The sequence below is a fragment of the Natrix helvetica genome (assembly GCF_964273705.1).
Source record: "Natrix helvetica genome assembly, chromosome: 2".
NCBI lineage: Eukaryota > Metazoa > Chordata > Lepidosauria > Squamata > Natricidae > Natrix > Natrix helvetica.
Window position 1 is genome coordinate 250,263,376 of NC_138552.1, and position 13,436 is coordinate 250,276,811.

Consider the following 13,436-nt stretch of genomic DNA (forward strand, 5'->3'; position numbering starts at 1 on the left):
CTGCAGATTAGATTGGAACCCGGGAAAACTCGCCGTAAAGGAGAATTAAAAAAAATATATACATATTTTGGTATGGGTGTTAAGAACATTATTTGGAGCTATCCAAGAGTGGTGGGAGCTGAATTTGATTCAAATGTGTTCTTTCCATTTTAAAAAAAAATCCTCAATTATGCTCAGATCTTTCTTCTAATCATACTTCATAAAGTTTTGAGGAGAATTGAAGGGGCTAATAAGATTGAGATCCAAATATGATGATGATATAAATTAATTAAATCTATTGCGGATTTTAAGGGGTTTGAAAGTTAGCCTTACTCACACACCTTAAGGACCAATCCCATGGGACAATTAGACCTATTTTATTAGATCTCATGCGGAGGTGTAAAACTGCCCCATTTTTCTGGTTCCTTAAATTGGAAAAGTGTGTGTGTGTGTGTGATTAAACCAGAGTGGTTGAAAGGGCCAGGTGTGTATTTCAAGATCTTGTTTTATTCCAGTTTTCCTTTGAGTTTTGTCCTCTTGCCTCTCAGGTCAGGAAACGAACTAAAGAGAAGGTCCCCATACCTTCTGACTGAAGCCAGAGGTAATTTGTGAGAGGAGTGGGTTGGGAGGGAAGGGGGACACTGAAAAAAAAATATTCATTTTATTTTCACTTGCCCTTTGGCAACGTGAATTGGAGGATCTATATAGAAAAGTTGAACAAATCGCATCCTTGGTTGGAGTAGGTTTGAGCTCTTTTGAAACTTGAGAAAAGTACATCTCTCTCTCTCTCTCCCTCCCCTCTTCTCCTCTCTCTCTTTTAGCTCTGGTTTTTCTGACAGCATCTTTCCCCCATTCCTCCCCCCCCCCCCGCAAATATCTTGGACATGCTGGGCTTCAGAGCATCTTTACTGAGTGGAAACTCTTCTGAACGCGGGGAGGGCCTCCTGCTTGGGCGACCCCCTTGGGGCCTTCTAGGCTACAGTTTGCAAAAAAATCTTGGGCAGTTTCCCTGATGACTAAATGCTCCCCGAGTCAATTGCTTCGGCCTGGCCTGCGGTTGTTCTATTTTGACTGAAAAAAGGAGCAACATCATAACTTTGTGGAGGGGAAAAAAGGAAAGAAGGAAACTGGAGGCCGAGGCAGAGAGGGGGAGCCCCGAAACGTTCTCCACGCAAGAGGCCGTTTGACTGACTGCGCTCTCCCTGACCTGACTCTATCTTTGCTCCAGAATTTACATAGGTAAATTACAGTTTCTGCCTCAGATGAAAGCTTTCCCTGGGAGCGGTTCCCTTTCTACATTACTCAAGGAATTCACACACTGTATTCCTCGGGATTTGCTCTCCGTGCCTATTCAATAGCAGCAGCCTTTAGGCACATTTTTGCCATGTGTCTTTCACCTGAAATGTACTTATGGTTTAACATAATATTAACGCCTGATTAAAAACACATTAAACAGTGCACAAAAGACTGCAGGGAAACGGTTTCCAAATGAAGGCTGTAATCCTAAACGGGAATACTAGGAAACGGAGGGACCGAGTGGGGTTTTACTGCAGTGTAAACAGAGCTAAGTTTGGGCTGGAGGTTTGATCAAGAACAAGACCTTGCTTGGAGGAGCAGCTGATTCCAGCTAGATCTAACTAGACCCCGGGTGTCAGGAATGCCCACAGCGTTTGTTCCTGAGTAGACACAGATTCCCTTTGTGACAACAGCCAGGCCTGCGCTCTGCATTAAGGCCGTTGCGTACATACGCGCTTCTGCGATTTTAGCTGTACTTCATGGGAATAAGTACCATTCAACGCAATGAAACCAATATTGGAACTGCAATTTCCTCCGGTTCTTAGTTGGAGTAGCCTCGGTGAACCTGCCTACCTGCCTGCTTGCCTGTCTACTTGGAATCCGAGAGCTATTCTGTCTGAAGTCAGTTTATGTTTCAATTGTCCTTAATGGTGAGAGAGGACGATAATACTTTGAAATGCGTACTCAGGGTCATTTGTTTGTTTTCCAAAATGTCACATGAAGAGAGAAAGAGAGAGAGAGAGAGAGAGAGAAGGGAGGGAGAGAGAGAGAGAGAGAGAGTAAATGAGAAAGGGGGAGGTGGGGGCCTTAGCCGGACACCCAAACTGACTGGGATCTTTTTTACCGAGCAGCTTCTCTGAAATAAATGCCAAGTGGCAGATGAATAAGTCCAGTTGGGAGAGCTATTGGACTGGAAGATCCTGCTGACTGGATTAGGCGTTCATCACTCTTCCACCAACCTGTCAACAGGGGTTCATATTCCCAAGGAAAACAGCCTTGCTTGCAGAATGCCTTGTCCATATCACTGGAACGAATTTTATTTCATTTTGAAATAAACCTTTTCTTATTCCACTGGTCGAAGGCATTTTGCATATTCTGCGTAAACATAAGTTCAGAAAGGGAAGTTATGGCAGCAAAGTTTCACCACAAACCTTTGGAACTGGCTTTCTGATCGTGCCTTTTCCTCCCTACCCTCCATCCCGTCCCTCGGAGTTATTTACCTTCGTTCATAGCTCTCCACATCAAGTGGCTTTAATTTTAGTAGCCGAATGGATCAGACTTTAAGAGGGTTCGGGAATTTCCGAAATCAGATTTTTTTTTTAACGTGGGGAAAGTTACATTTTAAAGACTGCACATGTCCATGCTCATTGCTTTCTGAATAACTCATTTAAAGTATTACAATAAAAAGTTTTTACAGTTTTGTGCGTGAAAGACGTTGATGGAACTGTTCTCTCCTTTCGTCTCTCTATCTCTCTGTCTCCCCACCCGTTCCCCTCTTCCCCCCCCAATGTTTCCCTTTCCGACCTCGCTTCTCCAGCTCATTTAAAATTCCCCCGAGGAAGCCCCGGATTTGACTGAATCAATCTGAACAATATTATTGCTAAAAGGAGAGGAAAGAGAGAGGCGAATCTAACTCCTACCCACCAGCTAGGATTTTTGGAACATAATTAGGATTAAAAGAAAGACGAGGATTGGAAGATAGAAGTATCAACTAAACAATAGAAACACACACACACACACACACACACACACACACACACACACACACACACACACACACACACACACACACACACACACACACACACACATATATATATATATATATATATATATATATATATATATATATATATATATATATATATATTCATTCTCTCTCTCCCCCCCCCTCCCTCCCTCTCTCCCTCCCTTCCCCCTCCCCCCTCCTCTCCTCTCCGCCCCTCCTTTCTTACATTTCGTTCGACCTGCAGACGGTGCGGTTCGGAGAGGCTGCCTTCGGAGTAAAAGTCCCTAGTGATCGCCGCGCTTCAGTCACTGAAGAGCCAAAGAATCTGGCGCCCCGTTTTATTAGTGCACCGTAACCGACGAGCCTTAAAGCTATCGCCTCCAACGGACAGTTGGGCGCCTTTACCTACACTTCAGCCCCTCACTCGCTTCCATTGAATTGACCACCCTCAAGGGCTGCTCGTTTGGGAACGAGCTCCAGTCCAGCTCAGCCCAGCTGCGCCGCGGTCACCACCATTCCCCGAACCCTTTCCCTGTGAAAGCAGAAGGTCCTGTTGCTCGAAACGCGGCGGCAGAGGGACCGGGACCAACGCTCTCCCCGATTCCCGGCGGAGGCGCCTTCTGGTCGGAATGCGCCCCCTGGATCTTCCTGGGAATTAACTTCCGCTTGGAGATCAGGGTGCCAGACGCCAGCCTGAAGAACAGGAGAGACCCACACAAACAGTCCCCCCTGTCGGGAAAGGCGACCTGAGCGCGCACACTGGCTTTGGGCCCCCGACCCCTGGCTCCCTCTCCATATCGTCCACCTTGCTTTTCGGGAAAAGGGTGGGGGGGTCGATTACGGGCGACTTTTTCCTAGCTTTTCTTGGGACCGTTAAGCCGGCAGCTCTTAAAAGAAAACGGGAGCGCTGCACCAGTACGAAAAATGAGACTCCTCAACAAAAAAACAAAACGCATTTTTTAGGGAAGCTGAATATGTGCAGTTAGGGGATCATAGGACTTACAGAATCCGGAAGAGAATTTCGAGGGCAGAAGGCAGGTTTCGGTGGCCCTGGGATAGAGGTGGAAGGCCGGCTCTCTCTCTCTCTCTCTCTTTCTCTCTCTCTCTCTCCCCCCCTCTCTCCCCCTCCCTCCCTCCTTCAACTAGATCTTCCTCCTCCTCTTCTCCTTCTTCGTCTCCTCTTCCTCCTCCTGTTTGTCGTCTGCCAGTGTCTTCCTCGCCCTTTCCAGCTCCCTTTTGGTTCCAGCGGCGCTCAGCAGTTCGCTCCCAAAAGCGTTTTCCCCCTCTTTTTTCCCCCTTTCCGGGGGCTCTACATTAGCCAATTCCATTGACAGTTTTCAGCCAGCAGCTGCAGTCATTAAAAGGCATTTACACCCTGGCCTCCTTCGCACAAAGATGGAGCGCCAACAATTATCTGCTTGTACTTTAAGGACATGAGAATGTGTCCCTAACAGGCTTAGAGGGGAGATGGAGAGCATCGCCGCACCGCTAGGCAACCCCAAACTTTTCTCCTAGGCACAACAATGCCTAAAGGTTGTCTTTGGTTCCCCCCCCCCCACTGCGCCTAAGAGGCCTGGCATCCCAGAAATATGTCCAAAATCACCCGGCGGCCCTTTGGGAGAGGTCAAGCGGCCAAGCTGGAAAAAAAGGTGTGCGGCTTCGGGGATGGGCAGGTGCGTTAAAAATGGACCCTGGCAACCTGTTTTAAGCTCGGAATCGCTCAGGTCAGGCTGTGGCGGCGCTAAGCAAGCCTGGTGCTGCCCATTTACTGCGATACGACCGGACTGGAGGGGTGGATTGGGTGGGCATGGGCCAAGCCTTCTTGGTGGGATGGGTGAGGGAGACAAAAAAAGGCAGATTTGGTAGCATCTTTCGACCAAAGAGAGCTAGGAGATGCCGCTGCAGAAAAGAGTAATATGGACAACTTCGGGTGCCATTTGTCTCTATATTTAAAACGCTTCCGACTTCTCCTTTGTTGTTTATAGGGGTGCCTGTCACTTTTGAGTCCCCCTGTCCACTGAAGCACAAGTCAAACCCGCAGATGCTGTTGAAAAAGTGCTTGCAATTCGGCAAGCCTCGTTTAGATCCCAGGGCCTGGAATCTCCCCCCCCCTTTTTTTTCCCCCTTTACATGGAAGAACATTTTTTTTAAAAAAAATCTGAATTTCGGAAGAGGTCAGAACTGAGCTAACGCGCTCTACAGTTCATATGGCCCTGACCGGAGGATCCACAAGGTCAGGGCAATTCCCGAGGCCCTTGCGCAGAGAGTAGGGATGCCGCCTGGAGACTGACTTTTTCTCAGAAGCTTCTTGTAACTGGCAAGGTGTGTATGAACACACACATACACGCACACATACACGCACACACACACACACACACACTGAGCCACACGCGCGCATCCTTCAGATAAGCCGACTGAAACATTAAGGTACCGACCGAGGCAGGTGTCCTCTTTCCCCAGAGCTGTATTGTTCATCCTTTTGCCCTTGGCGAAACAGAAAGTTTGCTCCCACTTCCCAACCTTTGGCTAAAACACTTGGGTGGACAATCCCTGCTGTTCATAACTCGACAAAATCTCTCTGTTCTGCGTTTAAATGGAAACCTGACACCGGGACAGTGACAAGAGGGCTGGGGGAGAAGGTATCAAGCGCCACCCGCCCCTTCCCGACCCGCCGCCGGACTAGTTTGTTAACAGAAGTGTTAAAGCACATCAGTAAAACTTAAGGGCTGTTTTCCTTGGGAACATGAACCCCTGTTGACAGGTTGGTGGAAGAGTGATGAACGCCTAATCCAGTCAACAGGATCTTCCAGTCCAATAGCTCTCCCAACTGGACTTATTCATCTGCCACTTGGCATTTATTTCAGAGAAGCTGCTCGGTGAAAAGATCCCAGCCAGTTTGGGTGTCCGGCTTAGGCCCCCACCTCCCCCTTTCTCATTTTCTCTCTCTCTCTCCCTCCCTCCCCTCCCTCTCCCTCCCTCTCCCTTTCTCTCTCTCCCTTTCTCTCTCCTTGTCGCTCCTCGGCAGCATTTCGAATTATGATTATTATATATCTTTCAAATAGGCCAAGTCACGCGAGGTTTTCCCATTTTAATGGTACAAAACTTCTTCCCTCCCCCTCCTGCCACCCTCTTGATGACTACAAGGAGTTTGGACTGCTGGTCGGTCTCACCCCCCTCCCCTCCTTCTCCTCTTCCCTGTCGCCCTTCTAGATCTGCATCGGAATGCAGAGCAAAGTTCTTGGGTTGTTTTTTCTTCTTCAAGTTTTGAATTCCTCCATGATTTTTTCCCCCTACTTCTAGAAAGGCGGCTTAGGATAATTATTTCAGCTTTATTGAGGGCAGATTAGGAGAAGTCTGGATGCTGCGTTTCAATACGCGTTCTACATGCCTGGACAATGTCCCTATTGTTTGCTACTGTGTGTGAACCCATTCAAAATATACACTTTTTAACACCAACCAAAGTCCTGTCTAAATATACACAGTAAGGATGGAAAGACATCCATGACCCGTACAAATCTCTGTAAATCACACTTCCATCGCCGCCGAAACGAAACAAAGGAGTTACCAGCTCAAGATGCCGATTAAAATCGCCTTAAAAGCAACGCACCTAAGGATAAATGGAGGCGGACGGCAACCACAGAAGGCCGGCTTAGCTGTTGGGAATGTCAAGAGTTCAGCAATTTGGTTTCACCTAATTATATATATATATATATATATATATATATATATATATATATATATATATATATATATATATATATATATATATATATATATATATATATATATATATATATATATATATATATATATATATATATATATATATATATATATATATATATATATATATATATATATATATATATATATATATATATATATATATATATATATATATATATTATTCTCCGCGCGCGGTCACAATATATATAATTATAATATAATTATATTATATGCATTGCGCGCGGTCACACACGCACATACAACATGCACAGATAAATATGAAGATTTTTAAACAAATATTTTACGAAGCATTTTACTGCTCTTCTGTATTATTATTTTTTAAACAATACTGAGAACTAAAGGGAACTCGAAATCCAAAGTAATGGTTGGGATGCGCAGTTGCTCGGACGGGTGTAAAACGCCTAGACAACGTCCAGTGAGTTTACAAAACAGCCAAGAAGGGAGTGTGCGAGAGCAGAGTTGGAAAGGGATGCAAAATAAGGTGCAGGGAAATCAAAGCTAGACTTCGAAGGCTCCATCCAGCAACCGGCCCTTCTCCGCCTTAGCTTTTTACCGGGGAGTATTTCTTGCTCTACAGAGATACAATTTCTGGGCTGTTCCCAAATAGAAGCTGACCCAAACCATACAGAGAGGCTCGGCGCTTCTGGAGGCCAATTTGGGCAGGTTGGCCGTTCAGTCAAGTTCTGCCTCGTGAACGGGGGGGGGAGGGGGGCTTCGCCCACCAACCCCGCCCGGTCCGACCTCCAGGAATCGGGGCCTTTCCTCCTCGCCGATTTTGCTCCGGCATTTCCAAGCCAGGCTTGCCTGGGAGAAGCGCTTTCTGCTTCGAGAGCCCCAAAGCCCAGACTTGGGATAAAGTTTCTCTTGGAAGTTACCTCTGTAAATCCCAGCCCAGGGGTGGGGTGGGGGTGGGGAGCAAAGGAGGGAAAGAAAAGATAGGAAGCTCCCGCTCTTTGCTTCGAGCCTCGCAACCGCCCCCCCCCCGTACCACCCACCCCCCAGCCTGGATTTGCTCCCGGCGGGGTCAGCGGCCTGAGGATGGGCCTAATGATCTCATCTAGCTTTTCTTCCCCGGCGCTATTAGTGCTCAGATAGGCAGAATGAAGGGCAACTACGTGCAAATCATGTGTAAATCGTTTCCCTTCGGAGTCCTTTTATCCCCACTTGGCCCCGATCGTCTCCTTCTCCTTCCCCACCGCCCCCCACCCCCTCTCCTTCCTTTTTCCTCTCTTCCCAACAAGGGGAAGGGGCTCCCTTAAAAGTCGCGGTCAGCTTCGGAGTCTAATCCTGGATCTCATTTCAGAGAAGTAGCAGCGCCTGGCCTTATACATTTTATTGCCTTATTTATTTAGGGAAGTGGGGGGGGGGCGGTTGGGGGGAGACCTGCCGTTGGAAAGTGGGAGACGCCTCGAGAGAAGTGGAAGTTCTCAGATTAGGACTTGCCAAGATTAACACACCAATGCGCCCAAGCTTTCCTCCCTTCGCCTTCCTCCTCCTCCTCCTCCTTCTCCTCCTCCGTCCCTCCCTCTGCTTTCCGACTCCCCTCCTCCCCGCCTTTGGGCGCAGCGGTAAGAGCCCTTTCTCTTACGTAGTCCCCGATGATTGGCAAGGCTGACAGTGATTGGCAGGGCGCTGCTATGGCGACGCCAAACGACACCCGCCAGGCCAATAGAAAAGCGAAACAAAATGCTTCGGCGCTGCACTCACGGTGGATTTAGGAGAGATATTATGAGGCTGTTGTCATTAGGGCGATCGCGGCCGAATCACTGAATCTGTTTTCGCCGCGGTGGCGGCGGCAGCCGCTCTGGCTCTGGAGGTGTGTGCGTGTGTAGTTCGTGTGCCTGTGGGTGTCTGAGCGAGCAAGCCGGTGCGCAGATGCCCGCCTGTACGTGGGTGAGGGTGTGTGAGTGCGAGTGTCCTGCGTGCGTGTGAAAGGTGGTGGGTGGGAGTGAGTGTGTGCGCGCGGGGGGGGGAGTGTGAGTATACGTGTGTGTGCATGTCTGGGTTCGGATGAGGGTCTCTATGCGGGTGTGGATGCGCGTGGGGTGCGTGAGCCCCCTTTCCCTCCCCTCTTTCTCCTCTTTCTCATTTCCTCCGTCTGCCTCTTGCCTTCCTTTCTTTTCGCCTTGATCCCGATTCCTTCCTCTCGTCCTCCTCTCCTTCCTTCCTTCCTTCCCCCTCTGCCTCGCCCGCTCTCTGTCTTTCGAGCCCCTCCCCCGTCCTCCAGGCTGGGTCCCATGGTGTTCCGATCCCCTTTAGAGCTTTATCCCACCCATTTCTTTCTGCCAAACTTCCCCAGCGATCCGCACCACCACCACCGCTCGCTTCTTCTGGCCACTGGTGGCAGCAGCAGCAGCTCCGGAGCTGGAGGTGGCGGCGGTGGCAGCGGCGGCGCCGCCACCGGGTGCAGCGCCGGAGCGGCCGGTGGCGGTGGCGGCGGCGGGGGAGGAGGAGGAGGCGCCTCGCGGGGAGCCCCGGAAGAGCCGTCCATGTTCCAGCTGCCTACGCTCAACTTCTCCCCGGAACAAGTGGCCAGTGTCTGCGAGACGCTGGAGGAGACGGGGGACATCGAGAGATTGGGCCGGTTCTTGTGGTCCTTGCCGGTAGCGCCCGGAGCATGTGAAGCCATCAACAAGCACGAGTCCATCCTGCGGGCCCGAGCGGTGGTGGCCTTCCACACGGGCAACTTCCGAGACCTTTATCACATCCTGGAGAACCACAAGTTCACCAAGGAGTCCCACGGCAAGCTGCAGGCCATGTGGCTGGAGGCTCACTACCAGGAAGCCGAGAAGCTGCGCGGACGCCCCTTGGGGCCGGTCGACAAGTACCGCGTCCGCAAGAAGTTTCCCCTGCCGCGAACCATCTGGGACGGCGAGCAGAAGACCCACTGCTTCAAGGAACGGACTCGCAGCCTCCTGAGGGAATGGTACCTCCAGGACCCCTACCCCAACCCCAGCAAGAAAAGGGAACTGGCCCAGGCCACCGGCCTGACGCCCACGCAGGTCGGCAATTGGTTCAAGAACCGGCGGCAGAGAGACCGGGCGGCGGCCGCCAAGAACAGGTCAGTGGGGCGGCCCCAACTCTCGGGGACTGGGTCATGGGGGGGAGGGAGAACGCGTACCCCGACACGCTCGCGCACACCCCTTGCACCCCTCCCCCCGTTACTTCAGGCCGGAGAAGGTTCCCCCGGGAAAGCCTCCTTCGGAGGAGACGGCGGCCCTTAAGAAAACTGGCCAGTTCCCGAGAGGTCGCAGAAGAGAGACCAGCGTCCGCCGCGACGTCTCGGGGAGAAGGCCGGTTGCTTTTTCAAGTCCGAAACGGGCGCGGTGCAACCAGGCTCTTTGAGTGTTTTGCTCTTCTTTTGCCTCTTTCTCATCGGCCGGGACTGGCGGTCCAAGGCCAGGTTCAGTTTAGGCCCGAAGGGGTTTCGCCTGGGAGCCGATTCCAAAGTCCCGGGGTCTTCCTTGAGCCTGCTCTCCTCCTGCTTTCAATCCCGATACCCTTTCTCCCTGAAAAAATAGACCCGCGTCTTCTCTGGACGTGTGTATGTGTCTGTGTGAGTGTTTGTGTGTAAGAGAGAGAAAGAGCGTCTTCTTGCCTTACCGGCGGGTGCATGATTCTCGCCACCAGTTTTAACTAGGGACGGCAGAGTCGTATCAAAGCCGAGGGCTGGAGGGGAAGCCTCTTTCTCCCCGGCTCAGTTGGCCCGGTACAAAGGAAAGGGCCGCTCTTTGCATTTCATTCGGATTTTCCTAGCCGGTGTTTGAGGCGCATTTCTCTCTTTTGTGGCGGGGTTGGCAAACGGCCATTGCGAGTAACAGCTAAACAACAGCTACCTCCGAGCTGCCTGCAGCAGGAAAGCGCCTGCCCTTTATTGATCTGGGTCTAGGACTTTTCCCGTTCTCTCCCCGCCGGCCCAGTTTTCCGCCCTGCGGTGGGACTCTGGGAGCAAGGTCTCCGGATCCCACTGCCTCTTACTTCCGAGTAGACAGAGAAAGATGTCCCCTTCCCGGAGGGAGAGCTTCTGAAAGGAAAAAAAAGGCCCGTCGCTCTTCTTTTGTTCTCATTAATGCCGTCAAAAATAAGAACGGGAGGGAGCAGAGAGCAAAAGGGCTGCACCAATAAAAATAAATAAAAATAAAAAGGAAAGCATCTAAAATAGTTTTCAAAGTTGTTTTTCTTCCCCACATATAGGCAGGTTGTTTTGGGTCCAGATAGCTTGACTGCAGCCGGTTTATGAGTGTGTAAATAAATATACAGGGCGGCTTTGTAGGCAATTGGATGTTAGAACTTTATTAGGCTATTATATGATTCGAGGGTTGGAGGGTGGGTTTTTTTGCCTTGGTTATTGATTAAGGAGGCTTAAATTATTTTAATAAAATAATTTAAAAGGTGTAAGCTGCATGAAATAATGTAAGGAGAGAAAATCCTTCCTTTTAAAAAAAATCCAACTTGATTTCCCCCCCCTAATTCCGTGTTTTGTTTATATTGTTAAACTTCGTTCCAAATTCCGAGGCAGGGAAATAAAGAAAGTGAAATACTGCCGTACAACAATTTTTCAGTTGCATTTGGGGCAGATAAGGCATCTAACCCCACTCCACACGAGAGTTGTGAATATTTGGGTTGACTGGTCGAGATTAATGTAAAAGACAGGTAACGGGGAAGAGGAAAAAAAATAAGTAATCGAATAATATCAACAGATACAGCCACAGCAGTAATAAACGCTGAAGCAAATATACTGGAAACGACAAGGCGGTCTATTTTTAAAAAAAACAGTTCACTGCCGGGTGAAAAAAGAAGAATTAAAAATATCCCCAGATCCTTCTTAAAAAGGATTTGAAGGTTCAACACGGACATTTTAATTTTCATTATTTGATTTGGTCGGTCATCTTTCCCTTTACTAAATTAGAGACAACTTCTCGGCCTCTCTCGGGAAGGGCGCGATGCCTATTCCCTACCCCACCCACCCACCCACCTACTCCCATCTCAAATCTTCAGTGGTTCTTAAGGCAGTTTGCACCGAGTTGGAGAGTAAGGGGTCGCGTTGAGAAGCCTCTGCCGGTTACCGGATAGTTTTGATGAGTCGGAATCCCCTCTTCCGCGCCGGCTTCGGTCAAACCGCGGCAGCCCGGCTTCCTTTGTCTGGCGATGCGGGGCTTCCGAAGACGGTTGGGAGCCATTCAACCGTCCCCTCAGCCCTCTCAGAAAAGCAACCGGGAGGAGCAGCGGGAGTTTCTTCTCTCCCGGCTTGCAAAGGCTGAACGAGCCCAGCGCTTCGCAGATGTTCCCTCCCTTCCCCCCAACAGCCAGGCCCGTCACTTTGTTTTCCTGTTTGTTTACATTGCGCCCATTACAGTTTTTCCTTCTGGGTGGCGTTCCAGGGAAGCCTGGGGGGGGGGATAGAGGGGGAAGACGGAGCTTCTCCTTCGCTGCCGACCATCCGTCCTTTGGGGACGTGGTTCCTGGTTCGAAACGGGGGTTTGTCCCGCTGGTGAAAGGGTGCGAGGAGCAGGAACTTAAGGTTCTCAAAGCAGCAGGCCCAAGGGTCTCCCCTTCTGCCCCGAGCGGGCGGGGAGACCGAGGAAAGGAGACGAGGTCTCCAAATAAACCGGCCTGCGGGAGTGACTGGCAGAGGGATGTGCGTGCGTACGTGTGTCAATGAGATGCCAATGCAAATTCACTGCCCCCGCGTGTGTGCGTGCGTGTGTGTGTTCGTGTTCCCCCACTTTACGCACACAGAGGCGAGGTTGAAGCCAACGGCGAGGGATCTTTGCTTGCGTTTTTCTCTCTCTTCCGATCTGAACCCTTTTGGAGAGAGAGGGGGGGCAGGCGTGGGGTGGGGGGATAGCGGGAGAGACGACCACGGCTCGAAACCGGAGTGGCAAGGCCGGCAGACAGCGGCTCGGGTTTTTGGCGAGCTAAGGTCGCAGCGGAGAGGGAGGAAGTCTGACCGGAAAAGGAAGGGGGTGGTGGAGGAGAGAGGCCGAGCAGACGCCAGGGTTCGGGCTAAGCTGCCTGTTTGCTGGGAGGTGGGGGAAGAGAAACGGCGGTGGACAGAAGGCTTGGGCCGGCCTGGGATCCCAGCTTCTCTGCCTGGGGATTCCACAGGTTCCGAGATGCGCTGCGTCTTTGCGCGGCCTGAGAGCCAGCCTGAAGGGCGCCTCCTCCTCTTCCCTCTTTCTCTGGCTGTGCTTCTGAGGGAAGGTTTTGTCCTGTTGGTTTGTCTCCCCGCCTCCTGTAGGCTCCAGCACCAGTCGATCGGACAGAGCGGCATGCGGTCGTTGTCAGAACCGGGCTGCCCGACTCACAGTTCGGCGGAGTCTCCGTCCACGGCGGCCAGCCCCACTACCAGCGTCTCCAGTTTGACAGAAAGAGCCGAGACGGGGACATCCATCCTCTCGGTAACCTCTAGCGACTCAGAATGTGATGTATGATAATGGAAAGGAACAAAAGCTAAGAAAACAATAATAATAATAATTAAAACAAAAACTAGTAAAAGGCAAAGTAAGTCCCCCCCCCTCCCATCCCGAGCAAGCGCGCACCCAACTCCCTCGACGAACTGCCTCAGCTCCCCGAGAGAAAAAAAAGGCACCTCAGAACAACCCTAGAAAGAGAACTGAAAAAAAGAGAAACAGACACTTAAAAACGAATTTAAAAATAAATAAAACCAAACCTTACTTAGCAA

The 13,436-nt window shown here is 50.5% G+C and overlaps 1 protein-coding gene across 1 annotated transcript; it reads left to right on the forward strand.

Annotated features, from left to right (window-relative positions):
- Nucleotides 1-8,702: 8,702 nt before the first annotated feature.
- SIX3 (SIX homeobox 3) lies at nucleotides 8,703-13,185 on the forward strand (the record flags this gene model as incomplete). Its single annotated transcript, XM_081945881.1, has 2 exons — nucleotides 8,703-9,812; nucleotides 12,993-13,185. Exons 1-2 carry the CDS (start codon nucleotides 8,989-8,991, stop codon nucleotides 13,183-13,185), a joined length of 1,017 nt encoding a protein of 338 aa, XP_081802007.1. The 5' UTR covers nucleotides 8,703-8,988.
- Nucleotides 13,186-13,436: the final 251 nt, after the last annotated feature.